This window comes from Maniola hyperantus, chromosome 4 (assembly GCF_902806685.2).
Source record: "Maniola hyperantus chromosome 4, iAphHyp1.2, whole genome shotgun sequence".
Lineage (NCBI taxonomy): Eukaryota > Metazoa > Arthropoda > Insecta > Lepidoptera > Nymphalidae > Maniola > Maniola hyperantus.
Window position 1 is genome coordinate 8019210 of NC_048539.1, and position 23077 is coordinate 8042286.

Consider the following 23077-nt stretch of genomic DNA (forward strand, 5'->3'; position numbering starts at 1 on the left):
AGCGAGGCAAGCGTTTAGTGGCGCCATCTGTTATGTCTATCCAAAAGTTGCACTATAACTTGAATCACTGAATAATGGCGGGTACGATAGCGACTTTGGTCGCCAGGAACTCGCTGGCGATGTGTGTGGACGTGAAAAAGCGGCGATCGCGATGTTGATGACAATACGGTGCGACAAGGCTGCTTTGGCGCGTGGCCAAAATCGGAAATCGGTGTCACGCTGACTCCTTTTATACGGTGTTGCTAAGTAAAAAATCTGAAAGTCACTGTATTTGTTAAATATTAGAGCCATTACATAACATCACGATATATCCGATAATATATACAGCATTATATAAATGCAGTATTTGAGCAGGTAAGTTACATAATAAGACATGGCCTATAAATGGTTTTTATTATTCTTTCTCGATTTGAAAACAGGGACGGCTTTCGCAATTTCTCATTCAGTTAAAATAAGATAAAACTTCTCGATTTTCGCCATTGTCATTTTCTATATTATTCCGTAAAATTGAGATTTTATTTCCTAGCAGCCTTTGTTCTACAACTACGCCCCCCTGTCAATGTCATTCAAGTGCCAAAAGAGCCTTGTCGAGCGATTGAATCGCTCCAAATCTGACAAGTCGTTTTTTAGGGTTCCGTACCTCAAAAGGAAAAACGGAACCCTTATAGGATCACTTTGTTGTCCTGTGGCCCTACCGCGGTTGTTTGACAGCTACAATGTCACGATCGCAATCATCTCTGATTGGTAAATGCTCGCTCACTATTGGCCACAATGCATTGTTGCAACAAGAATCGCACAAATTTAGCCAATCAGAACAATTGAGATTGTAATAATGATTGATGCAGGTTTTAGACAATCGCCCTACTGTACTGTTTGTCTGTCAAGAAACCTACAGGGTACTTCCCGTTGACCTAATAGGTAAAGTTAGGTAATAAAAAAAGCAAATATTCGGGGGAAAATCTGAAAACCGTGAATTTGTGGTTACATGACACAAAAAAATTGTGGTCATGAACAAATATTGCAATTTTCAACTTTCAAAGTAAGATTGCTTTATCAAGTGGGGTATATCACATGAAAGGGCTTTACATGTAGGTACATTCTAAAACAGATTTTTATTTATTTTTAGGCAAACCTAATAGTTTTTGATTTATCGTGCAAAATGTCCATAAAATACGATTGTAGTGCGGAACCCTCAGTGCGCGAGTCTGACTCGCACTTGGCCATTTTTTTTATCGTTGTCATACAATCATAGAGCATCGACATAAAGGCAACGCTCTACAAAGCTAAAATCTCATTTAATAATTTTAAAAAAACGACATAGGTTACGTAGTAGTACTTCCAACTTCTTTGTCATTCTCATAAATACTCTAACTGCATCTTAGAGAAACTCTATGAACTGCATACAATTATTTAAGTATATTATGCATAGATATTATGCATCGATGCATCCATTATTGTCACTGTCAAATACAAAGTGACAATCAATTGATTGATTATAGTCAATTATACACTAGGTCATTGATTATACATAGAGCCATAGACAAGAAAAGAAGAAGTCAATTATAGTTGATTATTGTCATTATTGTGTCATGTGTCATTTTGTGAAAGTTGGGGTTGTAATTCTACATTTTTTAAAATTCCGCTTAAAATTAAAATAAATGGGGATTACATTGCCTATTGAACATTAACAATGACAGATTTATTGTAACGAATTTTTGTAGGGCAATCAAAATGTTGCTACATGAACGTATTTGCCAATGGCTGGGGCATTTGAAGCTCTCTCGTGTTATCCTGATGGTTTCCGTGATATTATTCGTAGTGCCGCTTATTACACACTATTATTTATCAAAGGTAAGACGTACCAATGAACTCTAGTAATATTACAAGAGTATAATACGGAAACATGGATTATGGAAAATATCTAAGTGGGTAGATTTTCCTGCAGCTCTAGCCACCACTACCGGCTATGCCATACCGCCAAGCGATATACAGTATAAAGTTTCTAAATACTTTTAAATACACTTTCAAATCATATATTGCGGTACCGGCAAGATTCGAACCTGCATCTCCCCTGGGTATCGCGCACGGAGCGCCATTGACTGCTAGGCCATGGTTCACTTACTGCCAAGAAATTTCCTTGAAGTGTCGGTAAAAACACTATCATAAAAATCTAAACTTCCATACTAATATTATGAATGCGAAAGTGTGTCTGTCTGTCTGCCTTTCTTGCATCCCGGGGAAGGACTTAGGCCACTTTTGATCCCGGAAAATCAAAGAGTTCCCACAGGATTTTTAAAAACCAAAATCCACGCGGACGAAGTCGCGGGCATCACCTATAAAATGTCTTAGCAAAAAAAAAGTTCTTATTGGAATGCACAAGAACTAGAAGGTAGGAGCTGCTTGCACGCACGTTCTCGTCACACAAAATAACGTTTTTTACCTAATTCCCAGACTTCCATGTCCAGTAACGTAAGTTTTTATGATATTTAATGAATAAACACGCATAATGAGTTTCATGTCTAGCTTAAATCAGTATATCAAAGTTATGGGTCAGCAATATCTACAGATTTTTAATGGATTGCTGATAGCTGCGTTTACCTTGCTAAGAATTTTTCTAAGAAACGATTTTCGGAAATTATATCGTACCGAATCCTGGGTGGGTCAGCTAGTTATAAATATACAATGCTAGATGACGATGATGTCCGCGACTTTGTCTGCGTGGATTTAAAAACCCATGGGAACTCTCTGATTTTCCGGGATAAAAAGTAGCCTATGTCCTTCCCCAGGATACAAGTTATCTCTGTACCAAATTTCGTTAAAATCGGTTGCACAGATGGGCCGTGAAAAGCTAGCAGCCATCGATCTGCTAGATTTTCACACACTTTCGCATTTATAATATGCATTTTGCATTTATAGTATGGATAGTTATTATCCTATTTAAATGCTAATAGGTGTGGTTTTGCTCCTCTTCCTAACTTTGTTATATTACCAACATTAGTTACCTGTTACTGTGTGAGTGAAGTCGGAGAGGAGTCAAACTTTGCTAGTAATCATTTGTTACTTCTTAGTATATAAGAGTGAAGTGATGTTGTGGTCAATGCAACATTAAAACTGTTTACCTTCAAGCTCATAATACAGTCCAATTTTCTATTGGTTTGCAATATAAATAAGCTGTTTTAAGTAATTCATTTAATCGATTAGCATATTATAAGATTTTCACTTTAATCAGTATTCAATTATTAATTCAGTTGGAAACTGAGTTCTCTGCATTGTTCTTAGAAATCTTTAAACATTTGATTTCTTTTCTCCTTCTTAAGCAATAATTTGTACTTATTAGAATACAATAATATGTATAGTACATCATATTTTAGATATTAAAGCCATGCCATTTAATATCAACTAAGCCATTCCGAACCAGTGGTAAATTATTTGACAGTTCAAAAGCCTTGTAAAAATTTATTTGAATAAAAATTTATATTCTATTCTATTAAGGGCCGATTTCACCAATGTAAAATAAGTCTTATCTGAGAATAAATTTGATATTTTGGCAGGTTTTCAGTACAAAAACTTTCATTACACCCAATTTATTCCTCAATTAAACTTCACATGATGTTGGTGAAATCGCCACTAAATTATTATATTATATTAATGCCATTCGATATTAAAGCTCAAAGTCACTCAGCGGGCAATGTGGAGAACTAATCCTGGAGTTTATTTAAGTAATCAAATCAGAAATGAAGAGATACATAGGAGAACCAAAGTAACCAACATAGCTCAACAGTTTGTGAAGCTAGACTGGCAAATAGGCAGAGCACAGTTCAAAAAAACTGATTGATGCTGAGGTCCTAACATGCTTGAATGGCGACCTCACACTGGAGAATGCAGCAATGGCAGACCCCCACTAAGTGGACAGACAACATCAAATTTTATTTTTGAAATTGTGGTTTTTGCTGTTGTTCACAGTATGAAACTTCATCCATGTCCTTAGGGGCTAATAATATGCGGCACACTCTGGAAGCATTGGGGGATCTATCTACAATGAATGTGGTGGATCTTAAAATAAGGATTGAGGAGATGCTTCGGATTAAGGTAATAACTTAAAAGTTTTACTATGTTAAATGCAGATAAAAAAATATAATGATTACTTTAATTACTCTATATAAATTTTGTAAAACATTAATATTGTTGTTGCTGATACACAAAACCTTACATGTTTAATAGTGAAAAAAACAGTTAAAACCGTTTATAATGAGATCATTTATATTGATGTATTAGTTATAATGTATAAAATGTAAGTTCCAGCTATTTGTAGCATTAAGACTAAACACTGGTTATTACAACTACTGCCTTTTGCGACCTAATAATCATGGTCCCTACAATGCAAACCAAACATCAAAACCAGGCAATAACAAATTTTGTCTGTAATTATACTCAAACAAATGCTGAACTACAAAATAATTTTTATTTCGTCTAGGCTTCTGTGTCAACTGAATTGCGTGAACTAGAAGAAAGGCGGGGCAAATTACAAAGAGAAGCAGCTGCCGCAAGTGCTAAAGCAGAAAGCGTTAAAGCGGAGTATTCTCGTGCGACGGCTGAACTGCAAAGACTACGCGTGTCCGCAGACCAGGCACGTCTCGCGCAACTAGAGGCTATCCGCCGAGATTCGCCCGAACTGGCTCCACCTACACAGATCCTGCCTTCACAACCACCCCCCATCTTTCCACCTATCAGTTCCGCTTCTGAAGTTCACTGTCGTATGCATTCATGCTTCGATCATTCTCGTTGTTCCCTTACCTCCGGTTTTCCAATCTACTTCTATGATCCCGAAAAATATTTGCCTCTCGCCGGTGCCGAAGTGGATGGCTTTCTCAAAACTACTTTGCGACAAACTCTAGGCTACAATTCTCATTTGACGCACAATCCTAATGAAGCTTGTCTATATCTTGTCCTGGTCGGCGAAGGATTTCCTCTGGATAAGAGCCCTTCGTAAGATTTTGTCTTTATTAAATATTAAAAAATTCGTAAAAACTCCGATTTTCCGGGATTAAAAGTCTAGTAATATTAAAAGATTTATTATAAGTATTGATAAAGGATAAAAAGATAATATCTGTCTCTGGGATGCAAGCTAATATCTGTATTAGGTAAATTTTGTCAAAATTGGTCATGTTGGTTGGTTACATATGGGCCGAAACAGACAACACACAGATAACAGATGACAGAAAGTCACAGTTTTGTAGTTTTATTATTGGTATGGATTACATGGTAGGTACTTTCACAATTATAAATTATGTATTATGTTTTAGGTCAACAACAGATACATACAAGATGTCGTTGAACGAGAGTGCTATTAAAAGCTTACCGTATTGGGGTGGCGACGGTCGTAACCATGTGTTGTTGAACTTAGCGCGACGGGAGCTCTCCGTCGGATCTGGTGATGCCTTTCATACTGCGTCTACTGGAAGAGCTATGATCGCCCAATCTACATTTACCATGCAACAGTTTCGACCCGGTTTTGATCTAGTAACTCCGCCCGCCCTCGGGCCTCCGGGTGGAGATGTGTGGTCAGATTGTGCTCCCATAGCACCCGCGAGGCGCAAATACGTACTTAGGTAGGTATGCAGCTGCAAAACTAGCCGAAAAATTAAGTTTTAGTATGCATTCATAAGCAAAATTTAGTTTTCAGGGTTCTCAAACACCGCTGCCGGCGGGACCAAGGGTAGATAATGATAAATTCGTCATTGACACGCTTCAAAAGACTGCGAGTTCGGCTCCGTCGTCCGATGTGTTTTTCTTACAATTTGAATGCGATCCGCCAATAGAGAGGCACGCCGTGGTTCCGATCGGCGACTGGGCGCTGTGCGGCACCGATCGATCGCGGCGATCTATTTTGCGGGATTCTACTTTTGTTTTAATACTAGCCCCAGCCGATAATAACTATTGCACGACGGCTCTGTTACAAGCCCGATTATACGAAGCGTTGCGCTCTGGTGCCATACCCTTAATTTTAGGCGGGGATCGAATCCGCTTGCCCTTCGATGAAGTGCTCGATTGGCGCCGAGCGACTTTGTCTCTTCCTAAAGCTCGGGTGACTGAGTTGCATTTTCTACTTCGAGCCTTGTCAGATGCGGATCTCCTTGCGTTTAGGAGGCAAGGACGAGTTTTGTGGGAGCGCTACTTGAGCTCCGTACAGGCTAGCATGGACTCGCTGCTCGCGACGATAAGAACAAGGTTGAACATACCAGCTCAGCCGGCGATCGCGACTCTCGGGGCGCCTGCGTTCAACGATTCTTACTATCCGCCAAAACTAGAGCCGCCCGCCGTCGACACCGAACCTGAAGAGACTCTCGGGCCATCGGAAGCTCCGTACCCGAGTCCAGCCTATCGAAGAAATTACTCTGTAGCCCTGTTGCATGGATATGAATTGTGGAATGAGTGGGGCGAGCCGTTCGCTCTGTACCCGCAGTTGCCTTGGGATCCGCCGGTGACGTCCGAAGCGCGCTTTATGGGTTCTGCGGCTGGGTTTCGGCTAATCGGCGCTGGCGCAGGTGGCTCTGGAAAGGAGTTTAGTGAAGCACTCGGCGGAGACCGGCCTAGAGAGCAGTTCACTATAGTCATACTGACGTACGAGAGAGAAGCAGTGCTGGCAGCGGCTTTAGCACGACTACGAGGGTTACCATATTTGAACAAGGTAACTTTTTATGACTTATTGTGCACCAGTCCGATCCGATTCCATTAAAATAGTCTTCAAGATAGCCACCAAATAATAAGACTACTATTTTTTCGGATTCTAGATCAGGCGCTGTCATCAATGGCATCCGAAGTTGTTCACTGTTCAGTCAATGAGTTTTCTTAGATTCGGATCGGACTAGAACCACGTTATCTGAAGGATTATTAAATTTATATGTTATTTATAAATATTTATTATTTTACTAGATGATGCCTGTGACTCCGCTTAAATTTCGGTTTTTTAAAAAGCCAGTGGGAACTTTGATTTTCCAGGAGGAAAAGTAGCCTTCCTCGGGATGCAAGCTATTTCTCTGTATCTACCTAATTTCGTCCAAATCAGTTAAGCGAATGGGCTGCGAAAAGCAAGCAGATAGACAGACACATTTTCGCATTTAAAATATTAGTAATAATAACTAGTAGTTAGTAGCAACAGTAACTTGTAATATAGGTTAGTAGTTTGTTTTGTATGTAGTTGTATATAGTAGGTAATGCCCCGCCTACGACGTGGCATTGACTCCAAGTGGCCTACTTACGCAACGTTCGTTGATTCTAGCGTCAGTCAGATGTTTTATTTGCAATATGTCGTGAACTTTTACAAAATATAGGATATTTTTTATTTTATTGCGTTTTTTGTGGTATCGTATCAGTAATCATCAGTACTATCACCTGTCTTCGTTTTTGCTAGCGTTACACTTTATAATATTGGTACCTTCAAATGAAATGTAAATAGGCACTTCTGGGCGGGCGCGGTCCGCCTTGGGCTGCATCATTTTCTGTTTGGTGTGATATAGCAGTCAAGCGCAAGACTGTATATTAAAAAACTGGCCAAGTGCGAGTCAGACTCGCGCACCGAGTGTTCCGTACTCGGGTATTTTTTCAAAAATAAATCAATACAATAAATCACAAACTATTATACATAAAAATAAATAAAAATATGTTTTAGAATATACAAGTAAAACCTTTTCATATGATACTGCACTTAATATAGTTATCTTACTTTGAAAATTGAAAATACTAATTATTTGTTCATGAACACATTTTTTCGTGATGGAACTGCAAATTCACTGTTTTCGGATTTTTCCTTTACTTGTGCTATAAGATCTACCTACCTGCCTTTCATGATTCTAGGTCAAGGGAAAGTAACCTATTTTCTTGACAGGCACTACAGACAGACAGACAGACAACAAGGTGATACTAGAAGGGTTCCCTTTTTCCTTTTGATGTACGGAACCCTAAAAATGACCGTATGTGTAAGGTGGTGGTGGTATGGAACGGCGTGACAGCGCCCATGGCGACGCAGGCGTGGCCGGAGTCGGGCGCGCCGGTCGCCGTGGTGAGAGCTTCGCGAAACTCCCTCAACAACCGCTTCCTGCCGTACAGTGTCATCGAGACCGAAGCCGTGCTGTGTGTAGACGACGATGCACATTTGAGGCACGATGAGATCGTCTTTGCTTTTAGGTAACACCAAAACATACCTACTTATTATAAAACTCCAGATAGGCAAAGCTCATATGAAATCTAAATATATATAAGGATTGACTGACTGACTGATCTACGCGATCGCGGGGTTTACGCATCTTTTGACACCTACCTTAAAAATGGCAGCCCGTTACCAACAAGGACAACAAAATAAAATAGCTTAGGGCTGATTTTACAGTCACCAAACAAAATTTGATTTGTATGAGCTAATAAAATGCTTGGCTCACATAAAATAAAAGTATATTACAAATAACAATCATTTGAATTACATAGGCACGAGGTAAATAATGTTAACGCGGCAGGGCTCGTGACGAGCTCGCTGTCTTGCGTGCGTGCACGTTGTCGAACATGGGAGTACTGAGGGGCAAACGCAGGGCCGGGACGCGCCTGCGGCGGTCACGGGGAAATGCTTGGCGGCACCCCCGCGCACCGCTGTCGTGTACAATGCCTACACGTTGCCTTACATCTCCCCCCTATAGTCCTGGTGGTAGCGTGGTACCAATAGGACTAGCACCTAACTTACGGGGTCGGCCCCGTTTACGCTTTTCCTGAAGCGGCGCTTGGATGTGACCAACGAAGGGAGTAAGATCAGACGAGTGGTACTTACCAATAACCTCCTGATCGCTGATTTTCTCCAGCTGGAAAGTAGCAGGACCGCACACCTGGCGCACGCGGTACGGGCCGTCGCGACGCGGCAGTAGTTTCGGCGTTTGCCCTCTGGCAGCGTCGTTGGAGCCGTGGGTCTTCAGCAGGACCAAATCACCCTCCTTATACAAAGGCGCCGGCCGTCGCCCATCATCTGCGTACTTCTTTGATTCCGCTTGCGCGCGTTCATGCACATCTCTGGCTTGGGCTAGTACATTAGCCATCTTTTTCAGGTAAGGCGTAAAGCTAGGGACGAAATTGTCTTCTTCTAAAATGGCGCGGACGTCGGTGGTGGCATCGCTAGGAGCTCGGAGTTCCCGCCCGAAGGTGAGATAAGCAGGTGAGAATCCGGTACTGGCAGTCACAGCTGAGTTCATCGCAAAGCGGATAGCGGCGAGGTGAGTATCCCACGAGGTGTGATCTCGGCCGACTAATATAGCGAGCTGTGGCTTGAGGTCTCGATTCTTCCTCTCAATTGGGTTACTTTGCGGGTGATAGAGTGGGGTGAGTGCCTGGGTGACTCCCATGGCGTGGCACGCCTGCTGCATCACGTCACTGATGAATTGGACTCCGTTATCGGAAATCACCCGGCGGCTCGTCCCGTACCTAAAGTAAATTTCGTTGATGAGAATTTTAGCACACTCTGCGCTCGTAGCAGCTTTAAGTGCGAACAGCTCGACCCACCGACTACATACATCTTCTACTATAAAGATCCAGCGATTCCCTTCTTGGGTCTCAGGGAGAGGACCAAACAAGTCGATAGATATGACTTCGAACCTTCTCGCCGTAGCTGGCGTCTGTACTAGGCCAGCTGGTTTCCGGGTATCCACTTTATATCTCTGACAGGGAACGCATCGCTTGATGTAGTCAGCTACTTGGGCTCTCATGCCTGGCCAGTAGTATCTGGCTCTCAGACGTTCCAAGGTGCGCTCGACACCAAAGTGACCAGCGGTCGGTGCGTCGTGCAGGTCGGCGAGGGCGCGCGCGCGCTCGTGCTGCGGCACCACGAGGCAGGGCTGCTCGACGTCCTCGTCGTCGGCTGAGCACCTGTACAGAATGCCGTCTGACATGACGTAGCCTTTATCGGACCACATTCGCGCTTTAAAGGGATCGTTCGATTCCATGTCGTCTATAACTTTCTTGACTTCAAGATCTTTCATCTGGTTCTCTCTGATATCTGCCGGGTTTCGCGTGGGCATATCCACGATAGTATAACAGAAATCGCACGCATCATCGTTAGCGCACGATGGACGCGATAGTGCATCGGCGATAACGTTCTTTTTACCTGGTGTATAATTTATCTCAAGATTATACTCTTGTAGCGACAGCGCCCAGCGTGCTAGACGACCACTCGGCGATTTCAAGCTCATGAGCCATTTCAGCGGTTGGTGGTCGGTCATCACACGTACTGTCGATCCTTCTATATATCCTCTAAATTTCTGCACCGCCCATACAACCGCGAGCGCTTCTCTCTCCGTCGTCGTGTAGTTTTTCTCGGCGCTATTGAGTAGGCGGCTGGCGTATTCGATTGGACGTTCGTCAGGCCCCTCCCCTTGCATCAAAGCAGCCCCGAGGGCGTAGCCACTACTATCAGTGTACAGCGAGTAGGGTTTTGTGCCATCAGCTTGTCGTAATATAGGTGCAGATGTAAGTTTTACCTTTAACTGTTCGAATGCATCTTGCTGGGGTTGCTCCCATCGCCAGGTGCTGGCCTTCTTCAGCAGATCCGTCAGCGGTTTGGCTGTAGCAGCAAAGTTAGGGATGAAACGCCGGAACCAACTTGCGGCTTGAATGAAGCTCTTGAGATGCTTAAGATTTAGTGGTGGGGTCATGGCTGCGATGGCGGTCACTTTCTGGCAGTCCGTGGACAAGCCGCCTGGCACTATCACATGCCCCAAAAATCTTATGGAGTCTCTAGCGAAACAGCTTTTCCCTCGATGGACGCGCAGCTTGAACATCCGCAGGCGTTGAAAAACAGCCTCCAGGTCTTCCAGGTGCTTCTCGTATGAGTCTGAAAGTAAGCACAAATCATCAAGGTAAGCCCATATATTGATATCCTGTAGGTTGGATTTAAAACGGTCCATCAACCTTTGAAAGGTAGCGCCCGAGTTCCTCAGACCCATCGGCATTCGTTTGAACCTATAAGTCCCTAACGGCGTGACAAACGCAGTCTTATCCCGATCTTCAGGCTGTACTAAAGCCTGAAAGTATCCCGAGCGAAGGTCAAGAGTTGACATGTAGTTGCTCGCCTTTGCCTCGTGAAGGATATCTTCCATCCGAGGAAGTGGATACCGGTCGGGTTCGGTGACTGAATTAAGCTTCCTATAGTCTACGCATAAGCGCACTCCTCCATCTTTCTTTCCTACTAAAACAACGTTTGCAGCCCATGGTGATTCGCATTCTTCTATTATGTCCTGCTCGAGTAACTTTTGCAGCTCCTTTTCTAATATCTCCTTCTTACCTGCAGACATTCTATAGGGTGGTGACGCAATAGGTTGTTGACCCTTCTTCACCTTAATGCAGTGCATAGCGTACTCGGTAGGCGGGCCGTCAGCTGCGAACACGTCGGCATACTTGGACAGCAGCTGATCCAGCTGGGACCTCTGGTCACTAGTAAGCTTAGTACCCTCTTCATCTCTAAGGTAGACAGACTGATCATTATTTAAAGCGAGAAGTTCATCATTTTGCGATGGTGAGTGGTCATCGTTTTTAGATGGTAAGTGGTATGTAACAAAATCATACTTGGTACTCGGAGAGTCACTAAAGTACCAGACTTGTTGAGGCGCATCAACTATTATGCCTGCCTGAGTAATAAAGTCAAGGCCGAGTAAAGTTCTAGCATCGGCAGCATCAGGTAGTACCATAAAGGTAATGGGCAAATCGCGGCCTCCCAATTCGAGTTCTGTGTGACCGGTGAAAATTCTACTCACCCGGCGAGTCCCATCAGCGAGTCTCACTGATCGTTGCGACTCGTAGAACTGCACCCCTGCATCCAGCAGGATGTGATGCAGTCCCGGGCTGGCGATGCAGTGCGTCGCTCCGGTATCCAGCATGGCGACGCCTGCTCGGCCCGCGGCGCTCACCTGCACCACGGGGCGAGCCGGTGCAGAAGTAGGTTCGTTGACTTCTGAAAAGCTGTGAAAATCCACTTGTTTATCGCCTGCTTTATTATTGTCACTGGCAGCCCTGCAGGTAGTGCACCGAGATCTCACTACCCCTAGCTGGCCACATCCATAACACCGCAACGCACTACTATTGTCGCTCTTAGAGCTTGATTCAGATTTTTCTTTCTCTTTGTCTTTTAACCTACGGCATTCTGACACTACATGCCCAAAAATATGACAAAAGCTGCACTTGGGGCGACTTTGCCGTGGTTTAATAGTTACCTTGTCAGCGTGACTAGTACTAGGCAAACTTTCCATATTATTATTATGAGAAGAGTTCTTTGAAACAGGTTTACTACTTACGTTTACTAATTCTTCTATGTTTTCTTCGACTTCCCTAGCCCTACGTAACAACCCCTCAGTACTTACGCATTCCTCACGCTTCAACCGTTTACGCACGCGTTTATGTAAAAGTCCATAACACATGTCTACTTGGATGTGGTCCTCGAGGTTGTACGGAAGTTTCGAAAGCGCCGCACGAGTGCGCGCGACGAACACGTCGGCACGCTCGCTGTCCTGTTGCTCGGCGGCGAAAACGTCACGGAAGATCTTGTATGGAGCTCGTGGTGCGCCGAACATGCCTCGTAGACACTCTATCGCAGCGGCCCACGTGGTCGTTGTTGCCTTCACGCCTTGCCACCAGACAGCTGCCTCACCAGTGAGAAGCATGGGTAGGCCTCGCAGAGCGTGTTCATCGGAGACGTTAGTGCAGTCCTTATACACCTCGACTGCATCGATGAAAGCTTCTAGCACGTCGGGATCGCGCGGCAAACTCCCCGCGAAGCGAGCCGAACACTTCGCGAACGTCCCGCATGGCGGCGGCGCGGGCGGCGTGCTGATATTTCCACCCGAGATCCCTCGGATGAGTGCGGCGAGCTGGCTCTCCGTTATCATCAGTGCAGAAGGCGACTCCCGGGTCGCGCTTCCGATGAGATCTTCTACTTCTTGCTCCCGGTCATCCGGGCTGGCCATCCCTTCGTTTTTCGACTCCGTCCGGGTCTTGCTGCGCGTCGTCATCGCGTCGTAGTAGGGTTAGGTAGCGATGTGTCGCTTCACAATCACCCAAAATGGCCGTTGGCTTCCCAGAAGCGCGACGGACCTCTCGTACGCGATGTAATTAACTCGACGCGATAGGTATCCCCGTTCGTTACGTAAAACGTCTATTGAGTTGACCTCACTTTAGCACGGCAGTGTTCATGGATCGTAACAAAATGTCCGTTGACCGTTGGCCACAAGTAGCGCGACGGAAAAAATCGAACGAACGCGATTCCACGAAACCACACAAAGGTAGGTATGTACGTACTCCCGATTGAATGTTCTTTCCTCGTGCTCCACGTTTAGGCGCCACTATGAGCTAATAAAATGCTTGGCTCACATAAAATAAAAGTATATTACAAATAACAATCATTTGAATTACATAGGCACGAGGTAAATAATGTTAACGCGGCAGGGCTCGTGACGAGCTCGCTGTCTTGCGTGCGTGCACGTTGTCGAACATGGGAGTACTGAGGGGCAAACGCAGGGCCGGGACGCGCCTGCGGCGGTCACGGGGAAATGCTTGGCGGCACCCCCGCGCACCGCTGTCGTGTACAATGCCTACACGTTGCCTTACATTTGTTATTTTGTTAAATTTCCAATATTTTTCTAATATAAGAGCTATCAAACCGTCTATTCCTTAGATAATATAAATATTGTTTGGCGATTGAAAAGGCAGCCTTTGTTGGAATATTAGTAGGTAAATTATTATCAAGATCGTAATTTGTATTACTTTTGTAATTTTTTTTAGAGTGTGGCGTGAACATCGCGACCGAATCGTCGGGTTTCCGGGCAGATACCACGCGTGGGACCTCAATTTTAACAATGGATTCCTTTATAATTCAAACTACAGGTAACACAATAATTCTCACACCTATTATAATCCAATTGCAGCGGGGAGTTCGACAGGGAGACGTAATCTCCCCGAAGCTATTTACCGCAGCTTTGGAAGACATCTTTAAGCTTCTGGATTGGAACGGACTTGGCATTAAGATCAACGGCGAGCACATCACTCATCTTCAATTTGCCGATGACATAGTCGTTATTGCAGAGACTCTGGAAGACCTCAATACAATGCTCAATGACCTTAGCAGTGCTTCTCAGCAGGTGGGCCTAAAAATGAATATGAGTAAGACGAAAACGCCCCACCCTGTAATCGTTGAGAGCTCTGCATTCGAAATTGTAGACGAGTATATATATCTAGGACACACAATCCAGTTACCCAACTGGATTGTGTGGCCTAGGTATATATTATATTAGTGGGATTTTCACGAAAGATTTGTGGTTACTTTTGACTCTGTCTAGACGACTGTCTAGACTTCGTCGAACCTCTGTATGTAAAATCACATCCTTTGTGATTCGATGTTGTCGCCAGTTGCGAGCTGAGCATGGTGCTAACAGGCGCAGCGTTTGTGCACCGCTACTACCTGTGGGCGTACTGGCGCGCGCTGCCGGCTGCCGTGCGCGACTATGTGGACGAGTACATGAACTGCGAGGACATCGCTATGAACTTCCTCGTCGCGCACCTCACCCGGAAACCGCCCGTCAAGGTAACTGTTCTTTTAGACGTCACTTCTTCGGCCACCCTGTATTTTTTATTTATATTTATTTTTTAGGCACCATCTTGCCTCACTCATACTCAAGTTGGTACCCCATTAATAAGAAACGCAGACCGGGCAGATCTTATAAGTAAATTGGAGCGACGACATTGAGCAAGTGGCAGGTATGGCATGTTGCAAAAGACGGAGAGACATGGTAAAGGTTAAGGGAGGCTTTCACTGCTAAAGGACCTTCCTTTCTTTCACTAACACTTAGTATTTAAGAACTTTTCTAGATATTATAAGATAAAAATTAAAAAGTGAGTTTAAAAATTAAGGATAAAGTATATACTATAACTATGGGAAAGGAAAATAAAGCTATTTCCATTTTATTTAAGAGTGAGGCATCTTGTATTCACAAAAGCTTCTTAAATTGCAATGGGCTGGCCATACCATTCGGGGAAGGAAAAACGGTGCAAGACAATTAGTGTGTGGTATCCCAGAGAAGGAAGGGACAACAGATCAAAAGACTTAGAGTTAGTAGCTTTATTTTACAAATTATGAAACTCACATGTATTTGTAAATCCAAAAAAAACCATATTTCATAGAGTAAAGTTTTTACTTCTGTCGGTAGTCTGGTAATAGTAGTAGTAAGGAAAAGGTGACTGACTGACTGACTGACTGATCTATCAACGCACAGCTCAAACTACTGGACGGATCGGGCTGAAAATTGATATACAGATAGCTATGATGACGGAAGCATCCGCTAAGAAAGGAGTTTTGAAAATTCTACCCGCAAGGGGGTAAAATAGAGGTTTAAAATTTGCGTAGTCCACGCAGACGAAGTCGCGAGCATAAGCTAGTTTAGGTATAATTGTTGAGTGATAATGTGATAAAATGTCCTTTTTTAGGTAACGTCGCGTTGGACTTTTCGCTGTCCGGGTTGTCCAGTGACGCTATCGGCGGACGAAACACATTTCCACGAAAGACATAAATGTATACAGTTCTTCTCTCAGGTGAGACTTTCATTTCTTTCTTATTCTTAATTGCTTTTGTAAATACCATACCAAACATAATATTTTGCAAGCAAATCCGAGAATAAAAAAAAACATGTGCTGCCAACGCTCACGATTTCTCGCTGTTCTGTAGTAGAACGGAGAAGGAGAACAAGTAGGTATGTAAAGTACCTGAACACACTTTCCAAAATATATCAGATACTCCACATTGCGATGGTGCTGTTGATGGAGCAATTTCGCCTGCGTTAGTGATTGATCAACAATAATATTTTTCTGGGCGCGGCGATCTATCTAGTCTAGCTAATGCATCGAGTTGGTACTTAACAGAGCCATCTCTAAGTTGGCCACAATACTTCATGCCATGTACAACCTGAGTTTGATAAAGTATGAGGCATTATTTGACGTGAAGTAACCGCTTTAGGGTGACCAATCAACAATGAGCTATGCTGCGCTGTGCTGAGCTGTGCTCAGATAACTTTGTGGTGCTATGTTTTTTCTGCAAACAACATTGAGCTGCGCGATGTGCTGTGTGACTGCGACAGCGCAACATGCATGCACACAAGTGCAAGCGAAATAGATGGGCAATGACGAGCGAGCCAGCACGTATCGCGTCATCGTAGCTATGTTTTGAACACAACAGCGTCAGCCCTACAAAGCAAAGTGCAGCAGGGTTTGTATTTTTTTTAATTTATAGACTAGCGCTTGGTTGCAATCAGACCCGCTGGCAAGTGATGATGCAGCCTAAGATGGAACGCGCTTGCCTAGAAGATGCCTATTCACTTTTGACTTAAAGGTACTTATATATATCTGCATTATAATCTAAGAGGAGCCATAGCATAGCTCAGTATTGTCACTCTTACACCATCTTTTTGTATTAACATGATTTTTGTAAAATTAGGTAATGGGTTATACACCTTTACTGTCAACGCAGTATCGGGCCGATTCGGTGCTGTTTAAGACGAGAATACCTCACGACAAACAGAAGTGCTTTAAATTTATATAAGTTACTTTAACACTGTTCATATTGACATTTAAGCTTGTACATAACGTTAGAATATACTATAAGAAATAAATAGCAAAGTACCTTTAATTATTATTTAGATCATGTACACACATAACTTTTGTATATTGTTTACATAGCTACGCACATAAAATAATATACAAAACATGCAATGTAAATAATATTGAAATTATATTTCACGATACTTTAAATGAAATCGCTAATGCAAAATCATAATGTCATTTTTTGTCTTCGTGCTCTCTTTGTTCAGCAGCCTTTAAATTGAATAACTATACATATAATACGTGTTCTTAAGTAAGTTTGTAAATGCTTGTAATAATAAAATTATTAGGTAGGTATTACTAATAATTGCGACCTGTCAACATAGTGCAATACAAAGACCATTTGACACCTTCGTGTCAATTTGAATTCCAGATACGTACGCCAGGTAGGGCGCTTCGAATCGACACAAAAAATAACTGTCATTTTGTATGGCACACCCGTGGGCACACCTCTTCCAACGTAGAGCGTACTTGTAGACAGGGCGTGACCAGAACGCTGGCAAAAATGAAGACAGCTGATAGTACTGATGATTACTGATATGATACCCCAAAAAATCGCGAAAAAATATCTATATAAAAAATCCTATAATTTAGTAAAAATTTACGATATACCTATTGCAAATAAAACATTTGACTGACGCGGCCGCTAGAGGTCAATGAACGTTGCGTAAATATATACCTACCACTCGGAGTCAATGCCGCGTCGTAGGCGGGGCATTGGCCCGAGTTGTACACGCATAGCATTGTGGGTTTGAAAAACACTAAATCACTAAAAACCACAAAATGAGGCAAATGGTTATTAGTATAAGATTGTGTTTAGGTAGTATAACAATGTGGCTAATTCCTTTGTACACAATCTCTAAACTAAACTAAAATATCACGTCTAAATCTATTGCTATCCCTTTCAAAATGTTGCTTGCGGAAAAGGAAAGCACTAGATTTAGACCTGTTAATTTAGTTTAGTTTAGAGATTGTGTACTAGAGAATCGGCCCCAATAACGCTAAGTTTTTGCTAGCGTTCTGGTTACAACCTGTATTATGTTTCTGTCATTTGACCACTTTTCTCTACAGTCAGTTTTACTTACCTATCATATATGGAAATCAAAAATATATATGGTATACTGTTTCTGCGTTATGATTTAATTTTAAACAATCGAGGGGGCTTCTAGCAGATGGGAATATTAGTTATTTATCCCAAATATATTACATAATTTTGTTGTTTTTGTTTTTTTGTTCTTTTTAATGTATTTTTTGGTATGTTTTATCAAAAAAATGTTTTTTAGGTATAATGAGTCTAGTGGTTTCTAAGACTGACTAACATTTTTGCTAATTACGCTCATGTATTTTTTTATTTTAGCATAGATATATCAGCTATAGTATTAAGTGCCCATAAGTTTCCAAAGAGGATTATACAGTAGATGTCTAATGACTTGTGTGTAGATATGTAATATGTTTTATTTTACTTTGAGTTATAGAATTATATTATGAAATGAAACAGTACATGTGGTTTTTTTTTTCTTCAAATTAAATGAAATTCCTAAAAACATTAAATGGTACAATTTGTGACCACTATTGTGTACCTATATTATATCTTTAATCTGTGGTTGCCACCTGTCATCTATATTAGCTTATAGACGGTACGTGGAACGCTAAGACAAAGCTAACCGCACCTCGTTTATCAAAATTTCGATTTTGATAAACGAGGTGCGGTTATATTTTATTAAAGGTTGGTACAAAATACGCATTGATTTGAGAACCACCTCTTTGAAAGTCATTTAAAAATGGGGCGCTGGTTAATGGAGGTTCTTACGAGCTGGCCATTATTCCATTAACAAAAATAGGATGGGTATTATATGAAAAAAGACATTGATAATAAAATAGAATATATTATTACGTATTTATTGTATTGTATTGAACTTAGCCTAGTTTATAATCATTGACACATACAAGCTTTATCTATCTATCATTTAGAATATTTAATTTAACAAATAGTATGGTAATTTTAAAGAGTATTTAAAAAATATTAGGAATAAAATTAAAGAATTTTGTGGTACTTAATACTGAATTGTTCGAAACAAATTCTATTTGAGTGGAGCTTAAACTAATTTAATATCAAGAATTCTATGGAGTCTCGTGATTAAATCAAGTAGTTTAATTTCCACTACAGTTTTTAATTTCTTTCGAACATTTCCGCGTAAGTTTCAAGAGTCTTAAAGTTTAATAAAGCACCTTTATAAAAAAAATATTTTCTAAGTAGGTACCTAGGTTATTATGTTTTTCAATTATTATATATATAATATTCAATTTGTCACCTACTTATGATAAAATTAATATTTATATTAGGTTTTTAAATTTTGTAAGTAGGTATAATTAGAATTTCTGCGTTAATTCTTATAGTAAATACAAAAATACACTACTTGGATTTTTAAAGATAATAATAATGTAACATAAGTATGTATAAGTATATTATACTGTAATTTACATACTGTCTTCGTGTCAATAATTTGATTTCTTAAGGTAATATCTACTTTTTGTAGCGTGTAATTATTATTCCTAATTATAGAAATATTTTTCTATTACAGAATAGAAAAATATTATGAATTATTAACAATTTAATAATAAAATGAAGAGTAGGTATATATTAAACGTGGTATATCTAAAATGATGTTAAATAGGTGAATTAGAAAAAATAGACTAGGTACAAAAAATGTGATTATGTATCTATAATTTTTTACATATCTAATGTTTCAATAACTTAAGTAATAAGAATGGCAGTAAAGATCCAATATATTCAATACCTATAGTACCTAATAGACGAAAAATATTTTTGTAGGTATAAAAATAAAAATTCTTTAACAACACCAAGATAGAAGTATGGTAATTATACAAACAGGAAATTTTATTTTGATTTCATTTTAAAAGTAATTTCAATATTTTGCATTCTTGTATTAAGTCATTTACAAAGTAGGTATATAATAGGTATCTGACCTATAATAGGTATACAAATAATAATCAGGTCTGAATAAAAATCTTGTATTTGGTACATTATTATAACACTTATGTATTACACTATACTGATAAAACCTTTGTATAAATCGTTGTGATCATTTTTATGTATTATGTTATGATAATATATTTTGTACTTATAATCACATACCTAGACATATCGCAATGTTTTATTATTTCCTGCGTACATAAACTGCTGTCTAATCTTCATCAAGTTTTGTTATCAAAGGCACATTGCGATTATGGCAATAGTTGTTATTGGCTGAATTTGTGGTAATCTTGTTACAACTGAGCATCGTTGCCAGTAGCCAATAGAAGATTTCTGCTGTGCGGGTCTTCATTGGCCAGACTGGGGTACAGGCGTCGAGGCGTGGCCTCTTTACCCGAGTGAGGCGCAAGGCAACTTAGGGCGCAGTGGTATTTCGCCGGCTATGGTCTCCCAGTCTTGGCTTAGGGCCCTAGGGCTCGTAGTGGCAATTCGAAGTAACATTGGTACTGAGGCCAGGTCAAGTAGGAGGCCTACATCTGAAATACGACAGCTACAGTACTATAATTGCAATCGCCTTTGATTGGCTAAAATGCGCTGTCGCAGCAAGAATACCATGAATTCAGATAATCACAAAAATTGAGATTGTATTGATATGACTTTTGTGCTAAGGGGGTAGGACGGAGTAACGAAGGACGACTGCACTAACTTAACTATACAAACAAACGTATATAATTGTTGTATAATTGTTATTCACAGGCATCGTTGGTAGTTGTGTAGGCGGGTGGGGAGAGGCGCGGGGCGGATGTCGCTGGGCACGGAGAGGGGGGAGGGAGGTCGCGGCAGTCCCCGCTGCAATCGCCTTCAGGCCATGTCTTCGCCTTTGCCGTCCAATCGTTTCAGCTGGAATATGAAAAAAATGGATTTATAAAAATGTCGTTGTTATACTGCCCATGTTATAAATGCGAAAGTGTGTTTGTTTGTTAATTTGTCTTTCAATCACGCCGCAATCACGAAGCAACGGGTCGGCGTGATTTATTGCATGGATATAGTTAAAGAGCTGGAGAGGCTACTTTTATCCCGACGTTCCCTGCATTTGCAAAGTAGGTATAGTGCGCGACAGGTCGAGATAGCAATCTGGGTATGAGGCGGGGGGACGCCCTGCACACCCGCACGTCACCCACGCTATTTCGCACACCGGGTTAGCGCGGGCGCTGTGTGGGTGTGCCATCTCGACCTGGCGCGTACTATAGGTACAGTTCGCGACAGGTCGACATAGAAATCGGGGTGAGGACGCCCCGCACACCCGCACAGCGCCCGTGCTAACCAGGTGCGGGTACGTGGGTGCAGGGCGTCCCCCCGCCTCATAAACCGATTGCCATCTCGACCTTACGCGAACTATCACATTAATCTGTCTCTTTGTCGTGGCGTCACTGATGCCACATATCTACGCTCGACTCGAACGTCGACCTGGTTCCTCTTTCACCATTTTGGTTGACATGGAACCGCAAGAAGCAGCAATAATGACCCCAAGTGTACACACACTTATTGCACGTGTTGCACACTTATTCCAAGATTAGATTTGGAGGTATACTGGGGCTGATTCTATTGTACACAATCTCTAAACTAAACTAAATTGACGGGTCTAAATCTAGTGCTATTCTTTTCTGCAAGCAACATTATGAAAGGGATAGCAATAGATTTAGATGTGTCATTTAAGTTTAGTTTAGAGTTTGTGTACAACAGAATTAGCCACATTGTAGATAGAAGTATTAAAATACAGGTGATTAGCGAGCTTACACTTTGTTCCACAGTCCATGCAGTAGGAGCAAGACGTCCAGACCGCTTGTAAAACAGAAATTTTCAGTGAGGAACCTTAAATACCTAATAACAAACGTGTACCCTAGTTGTGACAACGCATATCAATCGATTGTGATTGTTATGCTACGAAATGGGTCACCCATTTCGGTACCTAGATGAGTGACCGAATTTGGTATTTACGTTACCTTCGTGCTTCGGAGAGCACGTTAAGCCGTCAGTTCAGTCCCGGTTATAATCACAGTTCTCTTAGTCGAGTTGTAGACTGTAGTACTTACCTATTGCGGAAGGATTTGGGACCTACCACCGCATTATTATCCCAAGCGAAATCATTCAAAATTTAAATTTTTATTGAGACAGTCTTTACCTTTATGTAGGTAGGTACGTACTTACTATTAATATTATGTATTCTGAGGTAAAGAATAGTTTGCATCAGGAAAAATGTACTCGCCTGCTCCCTGCATGGACATCTATTTTGCACTTACTTCTTTTTCGTCGGCAGCTACAGGCCGGTAGCGCGGTGACAGCGAGTTGGAGTCTGGGGGCGGTGCCGAGAACCCGTGCACATACAGCAGGGCCGCTGCCACGCCACCCGCCACTGGGCCCGCCCAATATACCTGCAAAGTCCAAAACAGCCGATTAGCAGGTCAATTCCGTACAAATCGAGTCACACTCCTAATAATATTAGTATTGGAAGTGTCATACGCCGCATGTTGATACTTTAGTTAGGTATGCGCGCAATTAACCTTTTTTGGCAATATGACGCTCAAAATCTAATTGGTCACTACCTAGTGGCTTTGCTAGTATCTTCGCTAGTTTGTCGATTTCAATAAAGTAAGCTCAAATCTATATTTTGGCATCTCTATTTTGGTTTCGCCAGCAGCGGCGGTTCGGGACGGCATCACTAAATGAGGCCTTTGACCTCTTTATTTTATGGAATTTTCACCACTCCTTTCAACCAATGGTGGTCAAAAAATAATATCAATGAAACGTATAGGTACCTATCTAAGTATATTGATGTTAGCGGCAAATTCAGATATATATTCTTTATCAATAGGTTATCGCTTTTATCAGTATTAATTACGGCACAGAATCAATTTAGTTACAGATATAGGGCAATATAGGTGATTCGGTAGCGTTATCGAGATTAGACCAAACAAATAAATGTCATGTGGCCAGGCTTTCAAATATCGATTTTAGGATTTTATTTATTTTTATGCATAACTTTTGATTTATCGTACAAAATATCGAGAAAATGTAGTACGGAACTCTTGGTGCACGAGTCTGACTCGCACTTGACCGGTATTTCTCTATAACATAGGTCGTAGACTTCACTAAGCAGGGATTGGCACCCGAGCAAAATCGAGGCGAATCAGCTAGTAGCCTATATATGGATAATTAATTAGTAATTGCGGTTAAAAATTCCTACAGGATAATATTCAAATAACTACCATTTATTATTGTAATTGACCTAAATGACGTATTTAGCAGGTGTTATTTGCGCATACTTAGTTAAATGGATATTCTTCTATAGGTATTTTTATCAAAGGTAGGTATGCGATCATAGCTACGAGTATTAACTATCTACATATTGACTAGGTA

At 41.5% G+C, this 23077-nt stretch overlaps 2 protein-coding genes across 3 annotated transcripts in view; one reads left to right on the plus strand and one right to left on the minus strand.

Moving 5' to 3' along the window:
• Positions 1-1595: 1595 nt before the first annotated feature.
• Positions 1596-18165, plus strand: botv (exostosin like glycosyltransferase 3). The gene is made up of 10 exons (XM_034985271.2): positions 1596-1851; positions 3964-4089; positions 4475-4986; positions 5304-5609; positions 5677-6688; positions 7982-8184; positions 13801-13902; positions 14425-14599; positions 15499-15603; positions 16502-18165. The coding sequence occupies exons 1-10, from the start codon at positions 1732-1734 to the stop codon at positions 16604-16606; spliced, it is 2766 nt and encodes a 921-aa protein (XP_034841162.1). The 5' UTR covers positions 1596-1731; the 3' UTR covers positions 16607-18165.
• Positions 18166-18531: 366 nt separating this feature from the next.
• The window catches only part of Prip (prip), a 55798-nt gene continuing 51252 nt past the window's right edge, over positions 18532-23077 (minus strand). For both annotated transcript variants that reach the window (XM_034985266.2, XM_069498331.1), the window contains exons 6-7: positions 21961-22092; positions 18532-20560 (exon numbers count right to left, since the gene is read on the minus strand). In XM_034985266.2, the coding sequence (XP_034841157.1) occupies positions 20522-20560; positions 21961-22092 (171 nt within the window). In that variant the 3' untranslated portion in view covers positions 18532-20521. The remainder of the gene's footprint in view (positions 20561-21960; positions 22093-23077) is intronic.